Source organism: Hyla sarda, chromosome 4 (genome assembly GCF_029499605.1).
Source record: "Hyla sarda isolate aHylSar1 chromosome 4, aHylSar1.hap1, whole genome shotgun sequence".
In the NCBI taxonomy this organism is placed as follows: Eukaryota; Metazoa; Chordata; class Amphibia; order Anura; family Hylidae; genus Hyla; species Hyla sarda.
Window position 1 is genome coordinate 2,548,758 of NC_079192.1, and position 20,915 is coordinate 2,569,672.

At 41.1% G+C, this 20,915-nt stretch overlaps 1 protein-coding gene across 1 annotated transcript; it reads right to left on the minus strand.

The window, feature by feature from the left end:
* Positions 1–16,308: 16,308 nt before the first annotated feature.
* On the minus strand, positions 16,309–17,181 carry LOC130366670 (olfactory receptor 11L1-like). The gene has a single exon (XM_056568990.1). It carries the CDS (start codon positions 17,179–17,181, stop codon positions 16,309–16,311), a length of 873 nt encoding a protein of 290 aa, XP_056424965.1.
* Positions 17,182–20,915: the final 3,734 nt, after the last annotated feature.

Below are 20,915 nucleotides of genomic sequence, written 5' to 3' on the forward strand. Positions count from 1 at the left end.
ATACCAGTGTATACAGAAGCCTTGATAGTGACCCCACCACCTTCTTTGGGCGCAAGATCGGCTCCTACACGGATCGTTTCTTGGAGCTTGGAGTGATTTACTCCAAAACACATACTTTTCTGAACAAAGACCTCCCTGTCATTCCAGTACTATACAGACAACCTAAGATCCATAAAAACTTACAACGACCACCAGGACGTCCCATTGTAGCATCCATTGACTCCTTCCTGTCACCATTATCCATCCTGTTAGAGAAAATACTGACACCACTGATCAAAGAAAGAACTGATAAAAAATATTGACCACATACCTCCCAATACCATTTTAGTCACATTCAATGTCAACAGCTTATACACTTCAATCAAACATGACAAAGCAGTCAAACAATTACTCACGACCACAGGCTTTGATGAGCTTACTATTAACTTCTGCACCAATTTATTAGAACTGGTCTTACACAATAACTATTTCTTATTCCAAGAATTTCTTTTCCTACAGGTCCAAGATACTGCGATGGGGTCCAACGTGGAGCCCCCTTATGCCAATGCCTATATGGCACAGTTCGAATCAGATTTCATCTACCTGAATCCACTCTTCCAGACACACGTAATAGTGTGGAAACGCTATATAGATGACATCTTCTGTATTTTGAATGGCCCGTTGGACACCCTATTGGAATTCCATCACAAAATCAATACCGTTTGGCCTGAGCTACAGTTCACAATACATCAAGACACAGCTAAAATTGATTTTCTTGACACCATGGTTGTATCTGATCACAATGGCAAACTCACTACTGATCTGTTCACAAAACCAACTGACTGCAATAACCTACTCCTTTATTCCAGTTACCATCCGAAGGCCACTCTAGAGTCACTTCCCATCTCCCAGTATCATAGAGTAAGATGCATTGTCAGTGATCCCCTAATACAAAACCCGCACATTGAAGAAATGACATCTACATTTTGGGAAAGGGGTTATCCATAGAGGACACTAGAGAAAGCCAGACAACCCAGAACCCCTCGTCAACACACATCTTCTGCCCGCATCCCATTTCTACATTGTGTTTTGACTTTATATTACTACCCTATTTTCCCTCTTAATTCCTTCCTGTTCTTTTTTACCTTTTTTTCTCCCGCTTCAGTTTTCCCTATGCTATCATAGATCGCTTCTTCCCCACATCACCTCATTTCTATTCTTTTAGTTTCCAAATGTCCCTCATTTCTTTTCATCATAACTTATATTTTACATATTTCCATTTGTTCCTTGACTTTCATTTCCCCTTTCTTTCTCTATAATTCTTTTTATTTTCTCCCCTATTCATCATTTCCTATGTCTGCCTACACCATTCCATTACTATTTCATTCATTTCCTCACTATCACACACATTCTTCTGTTTCTTATTCCTCTTTTTCAGCCATTTTTCTCTCTAGAACATTGCCAGTACATCACTTGTGTTAATGGAGCGCACTGCGTCATCCTAACACCTATCTCCGCCCTTTTATCGCATAATCTCCGCTGTGGAACGTAGGCCGAACATGTGACACCTGAACTTCTGGTTAGGCGCCGCGATCTGCCGCTGCATTTTTCACCTACAACATGCAATTCACTATGCCTCTTCACTATACTAATACAGGATTCACCTTTATCCCATGTTTCATTCCCCGAGGGGTCTAGTTTCCAAAATGGTATGCCATGTGTTTTTTTTTTTTGCTTTTCTGGCACCATAACATGCCCCCCAAAAACCATTTCAGAAAAACTCACTCTCCAAAATCCCCTTGTCGCTCCTTCCCTTCTGAGCCCTCTACTGCGCCCGACGAACACTTTACATAGACATATGAGGTATGTGCTTACTCGAGAGAAATTGGGCTACAAACATAAGTAAAAATTTTCTCCTTTTACTCCTCATAAAAATTCAAAAATTGGGTCTACAAGAACATGCGAGTGTAAGAAATGAAGATTTTGAATTTTCTCCTTCACTTTGCTGCTATTCCTGTGAAACACCTAAAGGGTTAAAACGCTGACTGAATGTCATTTTGAATACTTTGGGGGGTGAACTGGTCCCTGAAAAATATCGAGTTTGAAAATTTTGTGAAAAATTGGAAAATTGCTGCTGAACTTTGAAGCCCTCTGATGTCTTCCAAAAGTAAAAACTTGTCAATTTTATGATGCAAACATAAAGTAGACATATTGTATATGTGAACCAAAAAAAATGTATTTGTAATATCCATTTTCCTTACAAGCAGAAAGCTTCAAAGTTAGAAAAATGCAAAATTTTAAAAATTTTCATCAAATTTACGGATTTTTCACCAAGAAAGGATGCAAGTTACCACAAAAATTTACCACTATGTTAAAGTAGAATATGTCACGAAAAAACTATCTCGGAATCAGAATGATAACTAAAAGCATCCCAGAGTTATTAATGTTTAAAGTGACAGTGGTTAGATGTGCAAAAAACGCTCCGGTCCTTAAGGCCAAAATGGGCTTGGTCCTAAAGGGGTTAAAGCAATATCCTCTCAGCCCTGCCCAAGATGCTGCGATTCACCACTCCCCAGTAAATACTCCCTTGTTTCTAGTCAAAAAGAAGACAGAAAAGGGCAAGGAGACCACTTGGAAAATGGTTCATGACCTAAGGGCCATTAATGCTGTGACACAATCCTCTGCTCCAGTGGTCCCAAATCTGCATACTTTATTGTCTGATACCTCATGATTCCACATGTCTTAGTGTAGTGGACTTAGCCAATGCCTATTTTAGTGAACCTTTGAGTAAGAACTGCTGGTATTTTTACCTTCACTCACATACATTCTCAATTTGCCTGGACTGGGTTGCCGCAGGGGATGAAGAACTCACATACTGAGTATTGTACAGCTATGGCTTCAGTTTTGCAAAACTGGCAGCCACAAGACTCACAGGTGGTTCTTCTTCAGTATGTTGATGATCTTCTGTTATGCTGTCCAGATGTTGAAACTTGCAAGCGCAAGACTTTTTCCTTGTTGTGTTTCCTTGCAGACTCAGGCTGCAAAGCAAGCAAGGACAAACTTCAATACTGCCTCCCAAAGGTGGTCTTTCTGGGACATTGCATATCACAGGGTACCAAACCCTTGACCGACGAGCGGAAAGTAGCTGTTCAGAACTTACAGCTCCCCAGATCAGTTAATTAATTAAGGACTTTCCTAGGTTTCATACTGTAGACCATGAATCAGCTCAGCCAGTGTGCACATGCAACCACTCTATGACTGTCCAGGTAGCAACCCTTTCACACTGACGAAACAGGCTGAGGAATCCTTCCACACACTCAAGCTGCTCATTGCCAGTGCCCCTGCCCTAGGATTACCTGACTTCACCAAACCCTTTCATCTCTATTGTACTGAGACTCAAGGACATGGCACTGCAGTAGTTACTCAATCCCATGGTCAGAGACAACACCCAGTGGCTTACTACTAGTGTTGCTCGAGAATATTCGCAATGCGAATTGTATTCGCGAATGTCGCATTTTTGCGAATTCGCGAATATTCGCAAATATAGCACTATATATTCGCAATTACGAATATTCGTATTTTTTTTTCACAGTACACATCACAGTGATCACCCCTCTCTGCTTCCAGCTTGTGTGGTGTGAAGAAGGCTCTAATACTTCTGTGTGAGACTGGCGTACGAATTTTCGCATATGCGAATTTCCCCGTATGTAAATTTTTGCATATGCTAATTTCCGTGTATGCTAATTTTTGTGTATGCTAATTTTTGCATATGCAAATTTCCACATGTGCGAATTTTCACATTTGCGAAAATATAACGCGAATATTATGAATATGCAAATTTAGCGAATGTGACGGACTGACTCCGCCAAAAGTGAGCAAAACCAGTCTTCAGGTATAAAATCAGAACTCTTTATTGTGGAACAAGTATCTTCTTTTATAGGAAGGACATCACAGGGGGAAGGGTCAGTAAAGACAATACAGGTGACAGCCAGTCTGGAAGATAATCCAATAAAGTTGATTAGCTCTACCTATACAGTGCCTTGAGTGTAAAAGGTGGAGGTGTGCAGAAGTTGGACTGTGTGCAAAAAGGAGAAGCAGGTGTAGAATTAGTGTATTGTACAAAAGGTGAACCGTGTGCAAAAGGTGGAGGTGTGCAGTGGAGAGTGTGAACAGGGTCCTTACACAGCTGACACAACTCCGTATAGGGAAGCTGCAGTACGCCATGGAAGAGATGTCCATGCAAGAGAGAGCCTTAATTTGCTTGTAGATTTGGGTAGTTGTTCTCGAGTATTCGGTGAGAAAGTGACTTCTCCTTCCTGTGACAAGCCCCAGCATATCACAGGCAATATCCCCAGGCAGAACTAGAGATTATTGCATCCTTGTACCCAAAGAACCAGGCAACACCAGTCTTCAGGTATAAAATCAGAACCCTTTATTGTGGAACAAATGTCTTCTTTTATAGGAAGGACATCACATGGGGAAGGGTCAGTAAAGACAATACAGGTGACAGCCAGTCTGGAAGATAATCCAATAAAGTTGATTAGCTGTACCTATACAGTGCCTTGAGTGTAAAAGGTGGAGGTGTGCAGAAGTTAGACTGTGTGCAAAAAGGAGAAACGTGTAGAATAAGTGTATTGTACAAAAGGTGAACCGTGTGCAAAAGTGGACTGTGTGCAAAATGTGAACCATGTGCAAATGGTGTATTGTGTAAAGAAGGTGGGCAGTGTGCAAAAGGTAGACCATGTGCAAAAAGGTGTATTGTGCTCAGAAAGTGGACCATGTGCAGAAAGTGTATGAAAACAGTAAATAAAAGTATTTTAACTCTGAACTTTATGTCACTGGACAACATCAACAGAGGGGTACAAATAGCGATGTCCCAAAGTCCATCCAGGTAGATAGGGTGACTCTAGGATCCGTCACAGTGAATATATGACGAATATTTGTCCATATATTCGCGAAATATAGCAAATTCGAAAATGGCCTATGCCGCTCAACACTACTTACTACTCATGCAAACTTGATCCTGTAGCTATGGGCTCACCTTCCTGTGTTAGGGCATTAGCAGTGTGGTAGATTATCTCAGCGTTTTTGTAACTTTCTTACTCCCGGCCAAATCCGTATACAGAATGTATATACCGAAGCATAGAAATAAATCGGACAGAGCCATTGTGCTTTAGCGTTCCCTGTGTGCTGTCCACTGGGCGTTTATTTCAAATCGTTCAAGCTTATCTCACCTTTGTCATTAACATAAGTTCCCACCCCCTGCTAGGGGATGTTCTAGCTTATAGGGAGTGTGCAAGTATCATGAAGAATGTGCCTTGTCCTCCTGTCTCTCAACTTCCTGTAACTGTTTCACAAGTCTCTTTTGTTCAGTCTTCACACGATGGCGGGGGCCAAGATACCGGAAGGAGCAGAGGGGGAAAACAAATGGGGAAGGGGGGCCTCCTAAATGAACATTTTATTACATAGATAAATCTATTACAAGCCCCCCTAAAAATGGTCATTCTACCTTTCTCTAATTTCCATCATCCTCACTCATCTGCCCCAATGTGTTTTCTCGAAAATGTCACTGTACTTTAGACGACCCATGGCTTATCCATGGACCCCCTTAGCCTCAGACTTTACACATATGGAGTCAGATGCTGTCTCTATGTGTCACTGGTGTTATAGATGGAATTTAAGCTCTGTAATGGGTATAGGCTTCATCTGTAATCTCAAAGTCCTCATTTGTCATCACTGGCGTGGCATTCTCGTCGGTCGTCTCACAATTCTTCTTTAGGCACAACAAAGCAAGATTATTAGAATTATGAGTATGGTTATTTTACCGGTCCTATACTGGCTGAGATATACGTGCAACAAGTCTCCCAAACATCTTGTATACCCCCCTTTTTCCTTTTACACCATACATCATATCTAATGCCGTACCATTTTGGAATATTAGAGCGGATGTGACTCTTAGTTGTTTGGCCTGACCTTGAAGAGCATTTACAAAGAAATGTATTAATCTTAGTTGGTTATAATAGATATAATTAATTTTAATCATGGAAATCTGGGATATTATTGACTCAACTCCGACTTTTTACTTGACCTATAACTATAAAACTCATCTGGGGCCCCCCTAGGGACTCCTTTAACATCAATATTCACAAAGGGATCAAAACTCCCAGCAGGGGCTGCACGCTTTCCTCTAAAGTGTGGTTTAGATTTCTTTTGCTGGTTCGGTAATGGAAGTGTGTATAGGCAGACGTGTCTTGACTAATGTGTATTCCCCAGTTTAATTCCTTTCTAATTTAACTCTAAACTTCATATCCCCAAGTATCCCATACTTTACGATAGTTACCACTTACTCATCCCGCTAGCTAGGTCTATCCTTTCTATAATCTTACACCAAGTATTCCTTTCCCTTATAACATTATTACTCACTGAAGAACTTGTTGCACCCCGCTATTTGTACATGTTCACCTACTGATTCTCCTCATACAACGTCACCTCCTAACAATCCGTCGTTATTATCTTTCCCTTTCCTGCATAGGTTTTGAAGAAATGGGTGACAATTACAGAATCTGAACTAGGTACAGTTTCACAAAAGGTTCTTAATTGTATACTTTACTGTATCTATGGTTAGAGATCAGTACAATTAGACAAGGAGATACTGATATTGACCTACCCCAGGCAGTTAGATGAAGTCTACTCATATTCTCTGAAACAGGTAAGATGTTTATGGAGCGTGTTGGTCAGGTACCTTTATTGTTTTTTACCTAGGTCATATGTCAGATGTAAATGATGACGTTTGTACAAACCTTATTTCTGCATTGTTGAATCCTGATGCGACCCAATGTACTGACATTACTATGCACATAGCTCCCCCGTTGCTTAGTGTATGGGGTCATATATGTTACCATGGGGTACAAGACTGCTGGCACATACATTTTCTTACCAACTCTTTCTGGATGCCATATTGGCCCTGTACCACATCTTTCTTCTTCCATTGGTCTCTCTCAGCATGCATAGCTGGTTCTTGCATGAAAATTCCACATTGCCCATCCACCTGTACACTTTGTAAAATCATTGTGGGGGAACAGGAGCGCTGCAGCCTTGGCAGCCTCCTTCACCATTCAATCCCTTTGGCTTCTGGGGCTGTTTCCTTCATGTGTCTCTGATCTTTACAATGGGCACTTTCTCTGGCAGCTCTCGGACTTTGAACACTTGAATTACAAACTACAGATTGGTTCGCTCAGGGATTCAAGAACACTCTTACGTCAATAGGCCCATACTTGCTCATGAGACGTGCTCATTGTGTCATACCTTTAGATATCGTACACATCTCAGTGAATACCTTCAACTCTACTTTTCTGAACCACCAGCTCAGATCGAGTGGTTTATTACAGTAGAACTTAATTCTGCATGTGGTCACCATATATCTTGTCTTATGTATTACATCTTTACATTACTTGGAACAAGCTTACATTTATAACTCAGCATTAACCATGGATTCTCCGATATCCTATCATGGCTCTTGAAAAAAAAAAAAAAAAAAATATATATATATATATATATATATATATATATATAGATCAATGTAGAATACCTCTCTGTATAACAAGAGGTTTATTGTTTAACATAAGAGCAATTTACCTTGCCAGTATATTAATAGGATGCGCTTTGGTTACCAACTATTTGCCCTAAATTAAAATGGCGCCGATGAGTGTGTTATTATGCACTGAGCATGCGCAGAGGGCCACGGAGCTTGGCCGTGCCGCGCACGTCACTGCTGCTCTGACAGTGCAGAGAGTAGCTATGACAACAGAATGACGCCATCTCTGTGATTGGTTGAGGTCCGGCAATGCCGGAAGTAAGTCCCGGCGTCCCATGTGGAGTACGGGCGTGCGGACAATGGCGCGATTCGCTATGAGGCTGGTGTTTGGAGGAGGCTGCTTGAATCGGTAATGTTTTTAACCCTTCACTTGTTTTCACAATGCCCACATTGTAATTATGACACTTAAGATGAGTTGATCAATCTGTCACCGGAGGAATAGGTGATCAGATCATGTATATGTATTCACTATATAACATTGTATCTATGAGATGCTTTTATTTAATATTTTTCACTGTATAGCATGAATTTTTCACTTTATTTACATCTTGTTTATGATCATGTGATATGCTAATAATCATGATGTCACTAAATGGGGAGTGTATTTAAACCCCACCTGTATCACTTGTAAACCACTTGAAAATGGCGGTGTGAGATCGCCGAAACGTTGTCACCTCTCCCTGGAATAAACACTTGAATTTTGCACTAATTTTGGTGTGCTGCCTACATTGATCTATATTTACTATGGACCGGAGCACCGAGGTTCTAGGGCGTGCACCCGACCTTACTCTTCTCAGGAGGTGCCGCTTTCATTTGGATTGGATTTCATTTGGATCATATGTATTTATCCTATATATATATATATATATATATATATATATATATATTTTTTTTTTTTTTTTTTTTTTTTATAAATCTTATAAGTGTTCCCTGTGTGCTGTTCACTGGGTGTTTATTTCTAATCGTTCAAGCTTATATCACCTTTGTCATTAACATAAGTTCCCACCCCCTGCTAGGGGATGTTCTAGCTTATAGGGAGTGAGCGAATATCATGAGGAATGTGCCTTGTCCTCGTGTCTCTCAACTTCCTGTAACTGTTTCACAAGTCTCTTTTGTTCAGTCTTCACACGATGGCGGGGGCCAAGATACCGGAAGGAGCAGAGGGGGAAAACAAATGGGGAAGGGGGGCCTCCTAAATGAACATTTTATTACATAGATAAATCTATTACAGCAGCAGTGACAGCACTCCTTGACAAAGCATCTGACATTATACTGACCCAGTACCCAGTGGCTATCTTCACACCTCATGACATCAATAGTGTGCTCTCACAAGTACAGCCAAAACATATTCATACAGCCCGACAGCTGAGAATGCAATGTGCTCTCTTAATGCCTGAGAATGTTACTTTGCAACGCTGCTCTGTGTTGAACCCAGCTACATGGCTTCCGCTGGGCCAAAAGGAGGGAGATGAGGATGCTAGGGGTGCAAGTCTTTTTGAAATATGTATGACAGAGGAAGAATTAACTGATGTGTACCATGACCATGATTGTGTCCAGCTTATGGCACAAGAGACTACAAGAGACTAAGATGAACCGATTGTTAACCTGCATGTTGAGTATTTTGTAGATGGAAGTCGCTTTGCAATGGATGGAAACTTCTACACTGGGTATGCTGTTGTCCAACCATGTGAAGTGGTAAAAGCAGAACCACTCCCGCCTCATTAGTCAGATCAAGAGCCAGAGTTGAAAGGCCTCACTGAAGCATGTAAATTGGCAACAGGTAAGCGAGCAAATGTGTATACTGATTCTTCTTATGCCTGGGGATTAGCTATGGTGCAATATGGAGGGCAAGATCTTTTCTCACCTCGACAGGTAAACCAATCAAAAATGCAGTGTCTGTGAAGGAGTTAATGGAAGCACTGCTCCTGCCAGCCGAGGTGGGAATTGTGAAAGTAAAAGCCCACACACGAGCAGACTCTGCACAAGCCAAAGGAAATGAGTTTGCTGACCAGATGGCTAAACAAGCTGCTAGAAGGCCTAGGGTACAGGACCAGTCTGTTTCTCTGTTTCAGGTGACAAAGGCACAAGGACCAGAGGTGGTTGACACAACCATCCTGAAGAGTCTTCAGAGGCAGGCAACCCAGGAAGAGAAAAACAAAGTGGTGAAACAAGGAGATGCTCTGGATGATACTGGTCTGTATAGAAACAAAAATAAAGCCTGTCTACCAAGAGTCCTGTACCCAACTATGGCCCAGGTGACTCATGAAGTCACTCATAACTCAAAAGTGACAATGAATTCACTGGTGAATGAGCACTGGATAGCCCCAGGATTCACTACTGTGGCAGCCAAGTACATGCAAGCTTGTATGACCTCTGCAAAGAACAATGTAGGGAAAGTAGTGCAAGTACCTTCCAAGCACACACCTAAGCCAATTTACCCGTTTCAGCGACTGCAGATAGACTATATTCGGCTCCCTAAGGGGGATTCGAGTATGTTTTGGTTTGTGTAGATCTCTTCCCAGGTTGGGTCAAAGCATATCCGGTCCGGAATGCCATTGCAAAAGCGACGGCTGGGAAAATATTGAAGGAACTGGTATGTAGATTTGGAGTTCCGGAAGTCATGGAAAGTGATAGAGGTACGCATTTTACTGGTGAAATCATGTTGCATGTAATGGAATCTCTGGGTATTCCATAAGCTTTCAACACGCCTTATCGCCCACAGAGTAGTGGAACGGTGGAAAGACTAAATGCTACATTGAAAAACAAAATTCAGAAGGCAGTGGAGGAGACAGGTAAACCTTGGACTGAGTGTTTATCTTTGGCCCTTTTCTCTATAAAATATACTCCACAGAGGAACACTGGCTGTCCCCATATGAAATATTTTTGGGTGTGCCCCAAGAACAGGGTTGTAGTTTCCCCAATTGTTACAGATGCAACACTGTAATTTGACCAGTTATGTTCAGGCCTGACATAAACGTTTGCAACAAGTGCATAAACAAGTGTTTGATTCTATTCCAGATGCAGATTCTGACGGTAAAACACAAGATCTAGAGCCTGGAAAGTGGGCAGTGATAAAAAGACACGTGAGGAAAAGTCTTGATCCACGGTTTGATGGTCCCTTCCAAGTCCTGCTGACCACTGCTACTTCAGTAAAGTTGGAGGGAAAACCTAATTGGATCCACGCTAGTCACTGTAAAAAAATTACATCACAAAACCAAACATGAGACGCCTCTCGGCTATGATGGTGATTACTTTGGGAATAACAGTATTCTTGACACCTAACTCTTTACAACTGAATCGCCTGTTAGACCAATCAGAAAATATATGGACTTTTGTGGCTGAAGAAATTTTGAATGTCTCCCACTTTTGTTTGAGGAACATGATCAGTGCTGATGATCCTATTTCCACATGCCTAATAGCTGTGCCTACTTCGATAAAGACATTAAGGACTACCTTTTAATGTGGCACCCAACGATGAACTTGTGGAGAATGATGACATAGCTCAACACATTTCTTTATATGACTATTTTTGTCCAAATATATCTGCTTGTATGCATTCTCCAATTCGGACTCTCAATATGATAGAAATGATTACTTTTAATGTGACGAAGAGCGAACTGTGTTAGGAAATGACATGTAACCCAGAAAATATCCCTAGGTGCCATCAATTAAAAATTATGGAAGTAGGGGCACCTACAGGACTTTATACAAGGAATGAGAAACATTGTAAAAAGCTGACTAATGAAATGTTTGTGAGAACCCACACACTCTTAAAGAAGGTCTTTGGCTCCTCCTTCTCCTCCACCTACTTGGGGAATAGTGGTTTTCCTGCCTACTGGATTGGTTTGATAAAAACTGGACAGTGGGAATATACCTAAAGTGGGAATGTTCTCTGGAGGTTCTGGAGTAGCATGACCTTAAGGAGGGAAATGTGAAGGAAATTATAAGGTTAATCCATATTATCCATATTATTTGTAATCTTAATAGTAGTCATCATTGAAGTATTATCTTCTCTTCTATAAACATTGTACTCATATAGGCTTAGGACATCGTATCTGACCCCAAACAGATTGTAGTCGGCAGTATTGAACAATGATTGGTATGTTTATGTACTTATTGTGTGTCTTGGAATAGGAAGTTGGAAAAGGTGAAATACGTCAAGACGTGCAACTAGGAAGAGGTCATGTGGCCATTTCCTTCAGACACTATGACATCTCAATGCACATATGAAATTTATATGTTGTCATTAATCTATTAAGGAAGAAATGATCGGATGGGGATGTGCAGATAACATCATTTGCTGATTGTTACATTATTGTCTAGGTTGGTATTGTACTTGGACAGAACATTTATATATATATGACTATTCTTGGTGCATAGAGTCAGTATTTGTTCTCCAGGCCTGAATTAACTTCTCTATTTGACTCACAGCATAGGATGACTCTGGGGTTTTTCCGTAACAGTTACATTTTATTTTAATTTCATATACCATCCATTTTTTTTCCATTTTTGTTTCATGTTTTTGTTCTTTTGAGCCCTATTTTTATTTTCATTCTGTCATGTCTTCTTGCATATGAGTTTATTTTATGTATGTATAATGTTCTACTTTGTGCATCCTATCCTTAACCTCTTCAGGACAGAGGGTGTATGCATACGCCCTGCATCCTGAGTCCGGGGTTTTTCCGTTTTTGCATTTTCGTTTTTTCCTTCTTACCTTTAAAAAATCATAACTCTTTAAAATGTTCACCTAAAAATCCATATGATGGCTTATTTTTTGCGCCACCAATTCTACTTTGTAATGACATCAGTCATTTTACCCAAAGATCTATGGCAAAACGGAAAAAAAAATCATTGTGAGACAAAATTAAAAAAAAAAATGCCATTTTGTAACTTTTGGGGGCTTCCGTTTCTACGCAGTACATTTTTTGGTAAAAATGACACCTTCTCTTTATTCTGTAGGTCCATATGGTTAAAATGATATCCTACTTATATAGGTTTGATTTTGTCGCACTTCTGGAAAAAATCAAAACTACATGCAGGAAAATGTATACGTTTAAAATTGTCATCTTCTGACCCCTTTAACTTTTTTATTTTTCCGTGTATGGGGCGGTATGAGGGCTAATTTTTTGCACCGTGATCTGAAGTTTTTAGCGGTACCATTTTTGCATTGATAGGACTTATTGACTGCACACACTGATCTCTTATACTGATCATTATTATCCATAGGGAACTATAACACTGCACACACTGATCTTTTACATTGATCACTGGTTTCTCACAAGAAACCAGTGATCGATGATTCTGCCGCTTGACTGCTCATGCCTGGATCTCAGGCACTGAGCAGTCATTCGGCGATCAGACAGCGAGGAGGCAGGTAGGGATCCTCCCGCTGTCCTGTAAGCTGTACCGGATGCCGCGATTTCACGCTGTGGCCCCGCATTATAGAAAGGGAAAGGACTCATGACGTACCGGTACGCCATGGGTCCTTAAGGGGTTGAGGACGCAGGGCGTACAGGTACGCCCGTGGAAATTTCAGTCCCCGCTGCTAGCCGGTCGGGGACCGAACTTGGATGCCTGCTGAAATCATTCAGCAGGCATCCCAGCACGTCGCCGAGGGGGCTCCTGAGACCCCCATAATGGCGATCACCGCAAATTGCTGGTGAATTTAGACTTACTTATTTACCTACTTATCTGTCTCTTTCTCTATATAACTTTTCCCCCTTTTCTACCTCTTACAAACCTTCTACCTCCTGCTTTTTATGTACATTATTTTATATCTTCTTCATTGCATGTTACCTGGATTATTGGCCATCAGCTGAGGTGTAATAGATCCTGATTGTGAGAAACTCTAGAGATATTACTAGTACCCACTAATACCACTCCATAAAATCCCAGCTTCATTATTTATCAGATAACGGCTTCTATCTCTGCTCAATGTCCCTGACGTGGGGCCTTCCCCGGATACCCACAGAGCCGACTTGAGAAAATCTGGACTTTACAACATCTTGACAGCCGGATCTATGCAGATTACCATATTGTAACCTGGTCTTGTTAATATGTAGTGACCTTTGTTTATTATTCTACGTACTTGTATTTTCTTTACTGTCAAATATCTGTTTTAAAGAAAAATTATTTCATTAAAAAAAAAAAAAAACAGTTGAACAATTTAGACCAGCGATTTTTGGTGATTCCAGATCATACGGGTCTCCGATGACTCAGAAAATACGGGGGATCGGGGCTGTCCAACACAGCCCCAGTTCCCCTGAAGGGATAGGAGTGAGGTGGCAGGGGTGCCACACCTCCTATCCCTGATATTGATCAGTCAGAAGCAACCGACCAATCGCAGAAGGGGGGGGGGGGCGGGGGGGGTGAATTTCAGTTTCCCCGCTCTGCCCACCCATGGGTTTCTGGGCAGAGCGGGGAAATGGTGGAGCTCACCCGATCAAGTTCCAGGCAGCAGCGGCTCCGATGACGTCATCTGGCGGCGGCGATCCTGATGTCATGGTGACGGCGGTGCAGAACTTCAGCAGTGGTGATCTGGATACGTGGCCTGGAGGTCTGGAGTACCACAGTTTAGAGTCTCTAAGCCCAGCAAATGGCTGTGTGAACAAGCTGGGATTTTTAGTTTTGCAACATCTGGAGGTCCACAGTTTGGAGATCACTGTGCAGTGGTCTCTAAACTGCGGCCCTCCAGATGTTGCATAACTACAACTCCAAGCATGCATGAACAGCAAACTGCTGTCTCGGCATGCTGGGAGCTGTGGTTGCGTGCCTCCAGCTGTTGCATAACTACAACTCCCATCATGCACGGTCTGTCAGATGGAGGCACAGAGGTGAGGAAACACAAAGTTAGGTAATAGAACCTAACTCACTGTTTCTCCACCATTGTGCCTCCAGCTGTTGCAAAATTACAAATCCCAGCATGCATTGACAGACCGTGCATGCTAGAAGTTGTAGTTTTGTAACAGCTGGAGGCACACTGGTGGGGAAGCACTGAGTTTGTGTTACCTAACTCGGTGATTCCTCACTAGTGTGCCTCCGGCTGTGCTAAAACAAAACTCCCAGCATGCACAGTTGTAGTTGTAGTTTTGAAACAGCTGGAGAGGTTTGTGCACCCGCCCCCCCCGCCCCATGTGAATTTACAGGGTACAAGGTACATTCATAAAGGATGGGGTTTTCAGTGAGTTTTCTGCTGCAAGTTTGAGCTGTAGCAAATTTAAGACCGCAGCTCAAACTCCCAGCGGAAAACTCAGTGTGAACCTCCGCCCATGTGACTGTACCCTAAAATCACTACACTACACAAAAAAAGGGTAAAACACTACATATACACATATCTCTATACAGCACCCCATTAAAAAATGTCTCGTACTGCTGTGTTTTCATAAAGGAGCCTCCAGCCATTGACTGTCCAGGCATGCTGGGAGTTTTGCAACAGCTGGAGGCACCCTGTTTGGGAAACACTGCTGTAGGGTAATTTTGGTATCGGAGGCAAGTGTAATTCTTGCATCCGGGTCCACCCCATGCAAATCCTTAATTTAGGCCTCAAATGCGCATGGCGCTCTCTCACTTTGGAGCCCTGTCATATTTCAAGACAACAGTTTAGGGCCACATATGGGGTAGTTCCATACTCGGGAGAAATTGTGTAGCAAATTTTGGGGGACTTTTTCTCCCTTTACCCTTATGAAATGGAAAAGTTGGGGTCTACACCATTATGTTATTTTTTTTTTTTACACTAACATGCTGGTTTTGTCCCATACTTTTCATTTTCACAAGAGGTAAAAGGAGAAAACGACTTCCAAAATTTGTAACTTGACGGAAAGTACTTTACATCAACATATCAGGTATTTCCTTACTCGAGAGATATTGGGCAACAAATTTTGAGGAACTTTTTTTCCTTACCCTTAACCCTTTTAAAAATGAAAAAAAAAATTGGGATACATGGGCATGTTAGTGTAAAAAATGTTGATTTTGATTTTTCTCCTCCACTTGCTGCTGTTCCTGTGAAACACCTAAAGGGTTAACAAACTTTCTGAATGTAATTTTGAATACTTTTGGGGGGGGGCAGTTTCTATAATGGGGTCAATTGTGTGGTATTTATCACAGAAAGGCCCCTTAAATCCACTTAAAACTGGTCCCTGAAAATTTTAATTTTTCTTGAAAATTTGGAAAATTGCTGCTATATTTTGAAGCCCTCTAATGTCTTCAAAAAGTAAAAATATGTCAACTTTATGATGCAAACATAAAGTAGACATATTGTATTTGTGAATCAATATATAATTTATTTGCAATATCCATTTTCCTTACATGCAAAGAGTTTCAAAGTTTGAAAAATGCTAAATTTTAAAAAATTTAATGAAATTAATGGATTTTTCACCAAGAAAGGAAGCAAGTAACAATGAAAATTTACAACTATGTTAAAGTAGAATATGTAATGGAAAAACAGTCTCGGAATCAGAATAAAAGGTAAAAGCATCCCAGAGTTATTAAGGCATAACGTGACAGTGGTCAGAATTGCAAAAAAAAGGAGTCCTTAAGGTGAAAATGGGCTGAATCCCTAAGGGGTTAATTTTTTTTTGCAGAGCTGTAAATTGCTGTGTATTTTGTATCTACATTTCCTAACCAACTTATTTGAATGTTATTTGACAGAAAAGGCAAAAAGATCAATACATTAACTAATTTGACAGACAGAGGGGATTTTGCTCTTGAACTTTTTAAAGGCCTGTTTAATCTCTCTATTACTCAAACTGTAGATCATATGGATTGAGAAGCGGAGTAACTACAGTGTAGAACAGGGAGAGGATCTTCTTTACATTTCCCTTATTTAAAAATAAATAGATGCAGATAAGGGATCCATAATATAAGGAGACCACGGCCAGGTGAGAGCTACAGGTGGAGAAGGTCTTCTGCCTCCCGGTTGTAGATGAGATCTTCAGTATGGTGACGATAATATAAATATATGAGACCATAATCACTATAAATGGACAAATGACAAATGGCGCAGTCAGGATCATGTCTACTAATTTCACATAAAAAGTATCTGAGCAGGAAAGTTCAAGAATGGGATCGAAATCACAGAAGAAATGGTCAATGATGTTTGGTCCACAGAACTGTAGTTGACTTATTGTTACTATAAAAGTCAACGTAACAGCAAATGTCAACACCAAACACAAGAGAACGGCTTTTAGACAAAATGTGAGGTCCATAACGGAGGAGTAATGTAGAGGGTTACAGATGGCCTGATACCGGTCATAGGACATCACCGTCAGGAGAAGACATTCTAATGTTTCTGAGAATGTAAAAAAATAAAATTGTATCAAACAGTCGATAAAGGGCAGAGAACGTCCTTCATACAACACAACGTGGAGCATGTTGGGTACTATAGTGGTGGAGAGAAGGATATCTGAGAAGGAGAGCTGTGTGAGGAAGAAGTACATGGGGGAGTGGAGGGATCGGCTGTAGGACACCACCACAATGATCAGGAGGTTCCCACAGATGGTCACACAGAAGATCAGCAGAAGTAGGAGAAAGAAAGAAATCTTAAAACTTTGTAAATTCTGAAACCCTAAGAGCAGAATTTTGGTCACTGTATTAGAATTGTTGTTCTGCATATTCAGAGAACGTCTTTTCATGCAAAATGGAAGTAAAATTATATTAAACAAAATTCAGTTATTGATCCCCACAGTGTAATGGGATTCCTCCTTTATATTACATTAAGGGGGGGGGGGGGGGGTCGGCTGTGATCGGTCATTTAGATGATGAGGTTTAGTTTCCCTGGACTCAGTCTTAACTGAGTCCCTGTCTACAGAGAGATACAAAAAAGTGGAAGAGAAATTTTAAATAATTAATCTGTAATATTTTAATACCAAAATTCTGATGCTTAACAACCTGTTGAAGGAATGTTCCAAATTGTATTTTCTTTTATTTGTAAGAATGTTCTCAGCCTGGGGGGAAACATAAAAAAAAACCCTATACTTACCTTCCTTCCCCTGTCACTTTCCCAGACCCAGTCACATTGCTCTGTACTATTTCTGTTAGGGGTTGTCATGTGTATTGTATAACACAAGAAGCTCTATGCAACAGGACTGACTGAAAAGATAAAAAGGAGGTAATTTAAGGGTTTTCCTCCTGGCTAAGAACTCACTAAATAATATACAAAAAGCTATCTGTAATATTATTCAGAAAATTGTACTTGTGTAAAAAGAAATTTTAATATGAAGTGGCAAAAAAATTATGTAACAAAAAAGGAATAAAATATAAAATTATATTATTAACAAATAATGCAAAGCCTATTAAGGAAATCACAGATTTCATAACATCATACACTGTAAACTTTCTATTTAAATGTTATTTTATAGTAACTGATTTGTAATACACTGCTCAAAAAAAATTAAAATAAAGGTAACACTTAAACAACACAATGTAACTCAAAGTCAATGACACTTCTGTGGAATCACACTGTCCACTCAGGAAGAACACTGATTGACAATCAATTTCACATGCTGTTGTGCAAATGGAACGGACAACAGGTGGAAATTGTAGGCAATTAGCAAGACACCCCCCAATACAGGAGTGATTCTGCAGTTGGTGACCACAGACCACTTCTCAGTTCCTATGCTTCCTGGCTGATGTTTTGATCACTTTTGAATGCTGGCGGTGCTTTCACTCTAGTGGTAGCATGAGACGAAGTCTACAACACACACAAGTGGCTGAGGTAGTGCAGCTCATCCAGGATGGCACATCAATGCGAGCTGTGACAAGAAGGTTTGCTGTGTCTGTCAGTGTAGTGACCAGAGCATGGATGCACTACCAGGAGACAGACCAGTACATCAGGAGACGTGGAGGAGGCCGTAGGAGGGCAACAACCCAGCAGCAAGACCGCTACCTCCGCCTTTGTGCAAGGAGGAGCAGGAGGAGCACTGCCAGAGCCCTGCAAAATGACCTCCAGCAGGCCACAAATGTGCATGTGTCCACTCAAACGGTCAGAAACAGACTCCATGAGGGTGGTATGAGGGCCCAATGTCCACAGGTGGGGTGTGCTTACAGCCCAAAACCGTGCAGGGTGTTTGGCATTTGCCAGAGAACACAAGGATTGGCAAATTCACCACTGGCGCCCTGTGCTCTTCACAGATGAAAGCAGGTTCACACTGAGCACATGTGACAGACGTGACAGAGTCTGGAGATGCTGTGGAGAACATTCTGCTGCCTGCAACATCCTCCAGTATGACCGATTTGGCGGTGGGTTAGTAATGGTGTGGGGTGGAATTTCTTTAGGGGGCCGCACAGCCCTCCATGTGCTTGTCAGAGGTAGCCTGACTGCCATTAGGTACTGAGATGAGATTCTCAGACCCCTTGTGAGACCATATGCTGGTGCGGTTGGGTTCCTCCTAATACAAGACAATGCTAGACCTCATGTGGCTGGAGAGTGTCAGCAGTTCCTACAAGAGGAAGGCATTGATGCTATGGACTGGCCCACCCGTTCCCCAGACCTGAATCTGATTGAGCACATCTGGGACATCATGTCTCACTCCCTCCACCAATGCCACATTGCACCACAGACTGTCCAGGAGTTGGCGGATGCTTTAGTCCAGGTCAGGGAGAACATCCCTCAGGAGACCATCCTCCACCTGCCCAGGCATTGTAGGGAGGTCATACGGGCACGTGGAGGCCACACACACTACTGAGCCTCATTGGGACTTGTTTTAAGGACATTACATGACAAAGAACCCAGTGGTCTGGCTGAGCTCAATAGTTTTTGCGAGCAGATGGGAAAAACTTTCAAAAGATTAACCATCACTGCAGCATCCACAATATGGGCTTTATGGCAGAGTGGCCAGGAAGTTCCTCAGTAAAAGACAAGAACATTTCACCTGTTGTTAAAAAAAAATTTTAAAAAAAAAGAGCACACATCTAAGGGACTTTCAGACTGTAAGAAACAAGATTCTACGGGCTAAGGAAACAAACATCATGTCTGGAGGAACAAAGCACTGATCCTCACCCACCCAAAAATACCATACCTACAGTGAAAAATGGTGGGTGTCCATCTGCTGAGACAGGGAGACTTGTCAGGGTTGGAGGAAAGATTAATAAAGCAAAGAACAAAGACATTTTAAAGAAAATCTGATCCAGAGCACTCTGGACCTCAGACTGGGCTAGAAGTTCCCCTCCTGCAAGGCAATGACCCTAAGCACACAAACAAGACAACAGAGGATATGCTGGGGAGCAACTCTGTGATTGCCCTTGAGTGGCTCCGCCACAGACTGAACCCAATGAAACATTTACAAAGAGACCAGAAAATAATTTTAACCAAGGGTCCCCATCCAACCTGATGGGGCTTAAGAGGATCTGCAAACAATAATGGCAAAAAAATCCCCAAATCCAGGTATGCAAATCTTGTGGCCTCATCTCCATTAAGACTGGGGGCTGTAGTTGCTGCCAAAGGGGCTTCATCTAAGTCCTAAGTAAACTGTCTGAATACTTATTTCATAGCAAGATTATAGTCTCTCTTTATCAATAAATTAGGTCAGAATGGTGAGGAAATACAAAGAGCAACATAAAATGTCAAAGTAAAAATGTCTGAAGACTTTCTGAATGTACTGTAGATAACATATATCATGTATACATAACTGTATATAACACATATCATGTATACATAACTGTATATAACACATATCATGTATACATAACTGTATATAACACATATCCTATATACATAACTGAAGACAACACAGAATTGACCTTGGACAGTCACAGAAAACAGAGGACGATGATCTTGATGTTTTTTGTGTAACAGAGAATAACAGTTTCTTCTTGTCTTAAGAAAAAGACCTTAGGTTATTGCTATGCGCCCCTTTTATAGATGAAATATTACAAGCGTGGTGGAACAAAGCCGGAGAGATCTCATTTATGGTCTCTGGTGGGAATAGTCACATTTATTATAATTTGTCTTTATAGATTTTAGATCATGAAACTAAAAAATGTATTAGCAAAATGTTCATAGATATTTTATATAGACAGGTATGGTAAGAAAATCAGCTCACCCCTCATCCTCCATACCCTTATACCAATTTCTAGGTCCTCACTAACTTCACTAGGTCACTTTAACCTGATCCCGCAAAATAGGGTACAAGTACGTGGTGATGACAGTTGACATGCAGCATCACCATGTACATGTAACTGATGTCTTTAAATCTTTTAACTGTCATAGAGTCTGATCTGCTATCCTATGCCTGTCAGTGTAAAACTGACAGGCTTAGGCATAATTAACTGAAGTATAGATGTGTACTCCAGTGAATTATGTATATGATATAAAAAATTTAAAAACAAGTAAAAACATTTTCATGTA

Coding starts and splice junctions, on each gene's coding strand:
- LOC130366670 (XM_056568990.1), bottom strand. CDS start 17,181: ATGCAGAACAACAATTCTAATACAGTGACCAAAATTCTGCTCTTAGGG.